General features: G+C 31.3%; 1 protein-coding gene across 1 annotated transcript; it reads right to left on the bottom strand.

Annotated features, from left to right (window-relative positions):
* Positions 1-726: 726 nt before the first annotated feature.
* On the bottom strand, positions 727-1275 carry LOTGIDRAFT_146618 (hypothetical protein; the record flags this gene model as incomplete). The annotated part of the gene is made up of 1 exon (XM_009068767.1): positions 727-1275. A coding segment is annotated over one exon (549 nt), but the record flags the coding sequence as incomplete, so codon positions are not given.
* Between the last annotated feature and the right edge of the window lie 79 nt (positions 1276-1354).

Below are 1354 nucleotides of genomic sequence, written 5' to 3'. Positions count from 1 at the left end.
TTTAACAGCCATATGATGGACAGCAGGAATTGAATATTTGAAAACCGCTTCTAGTATGTAATATAACAAAAAATATACCAATGCTTCATATCGATTGTCGCTTCAAGACCTATTATTTAAATGACTTTATAGTTTCTATTCACTCTTCACCATGGTACGCAGAAATGTCTAATTCAAAACACAAATGTAATATAATGCAATAACAAATACCTAAAACGTCTTATGCAAAAGATAAAATACAAGAAACCTCTGATAAAAATACTTTATACGTTAAATGCAAAAGACATTATACAAGAAACCTCTAATACAAAATACATATAACATCTAAAACGTGAAACATATACCATAAGCATTAGACGACATATTTCGTTTGCATTACCTACATTTCTTCCCTGTAATATCTTTATTTAGGTCAATGTCAAGGTCGAAGTATTTTTCAATCGATACAATAATTTCTCCCAAATTAAGGGGAATAACTCTAGTGTATTGTTGTACAACCGGAAGCGCGATTCCTTACGAATAAAATCTATTTTGCATTAAAGGTTTCTTGTATTTTATCTTTTGCATAAGACGTTTTAGGCATTTGTTATTGCATTATATCACATTTGTGTTTTGAATTAGACATTTCTGCATAGCATTGGGTTTTTGCCACTTCAATTTCAACCTAGAGGCGTATTTATGTTCACTTATACGCTGCTATGTAATTCATAAAACTTCTTCTTTCTTTCATCGGTCGATTTTGAAACTAAAGTGAACTGCTTTGGCCCCTTGTTTATCTTTGGCAAGCGAGCTCTTGATATTTTCAAACAACTGAGAACTTTGTATGTTCGTATTAAACAACTGAGAACTTTGTATGTTCGTATTAAACAACTGAGAACTTTGTATGTTCGTATTAAACAACTGAGAACTTTGTATGTTCGTATTAAACAACTGAGAACTTTGTATGTTCGTATTAAACAACTGAGAACTTTGTATGTTCGTATTAAACAACTGAGAACTTTGTATGTTCGTATTAAACAACTGAGAACTTTGTATGTTCGTATTAAACAACTGAGAACTTTGTATGTTCGTATTAAATAACTGGGAACTTTGTATGTTCGTATTAAATAACTGGGAACTTTGTATGTTCGTATTAAATAACTGGGAACTTGGTATGTTCGTATTAAATAACTGGGAACTTTGTATGTTCGTATTAAATAACTGGGAACTTGGTATGTTCGTATTAAATAACTGGGAACTTGGTATGTTCGTATTAAATAATGGGAACTTGGTATGTTCGTATTAAATAACTGGGAACTTGGTGTGTTCGTATTAAATAACTGGGAACTTGGTATGTTCGTATTAAATAACTGGG

This window comes from Lottia gigantea (assembly GCF_000327385.1).
Source record: "Lottia gigantea unplaced genomic scaffold LOTGIsca_931, whole genome shotgun sequence".
NCBI lineage: Eukaryota > Metazoa > Mollusca > Gastropoda > Lottiidae > Lottia > Lottia gigantea.
The sequence above is the reverse complement of the archived record's forward strand: the minus strand, read 5'-3'. Positions and strand labels throughout refer to the sequence as shown.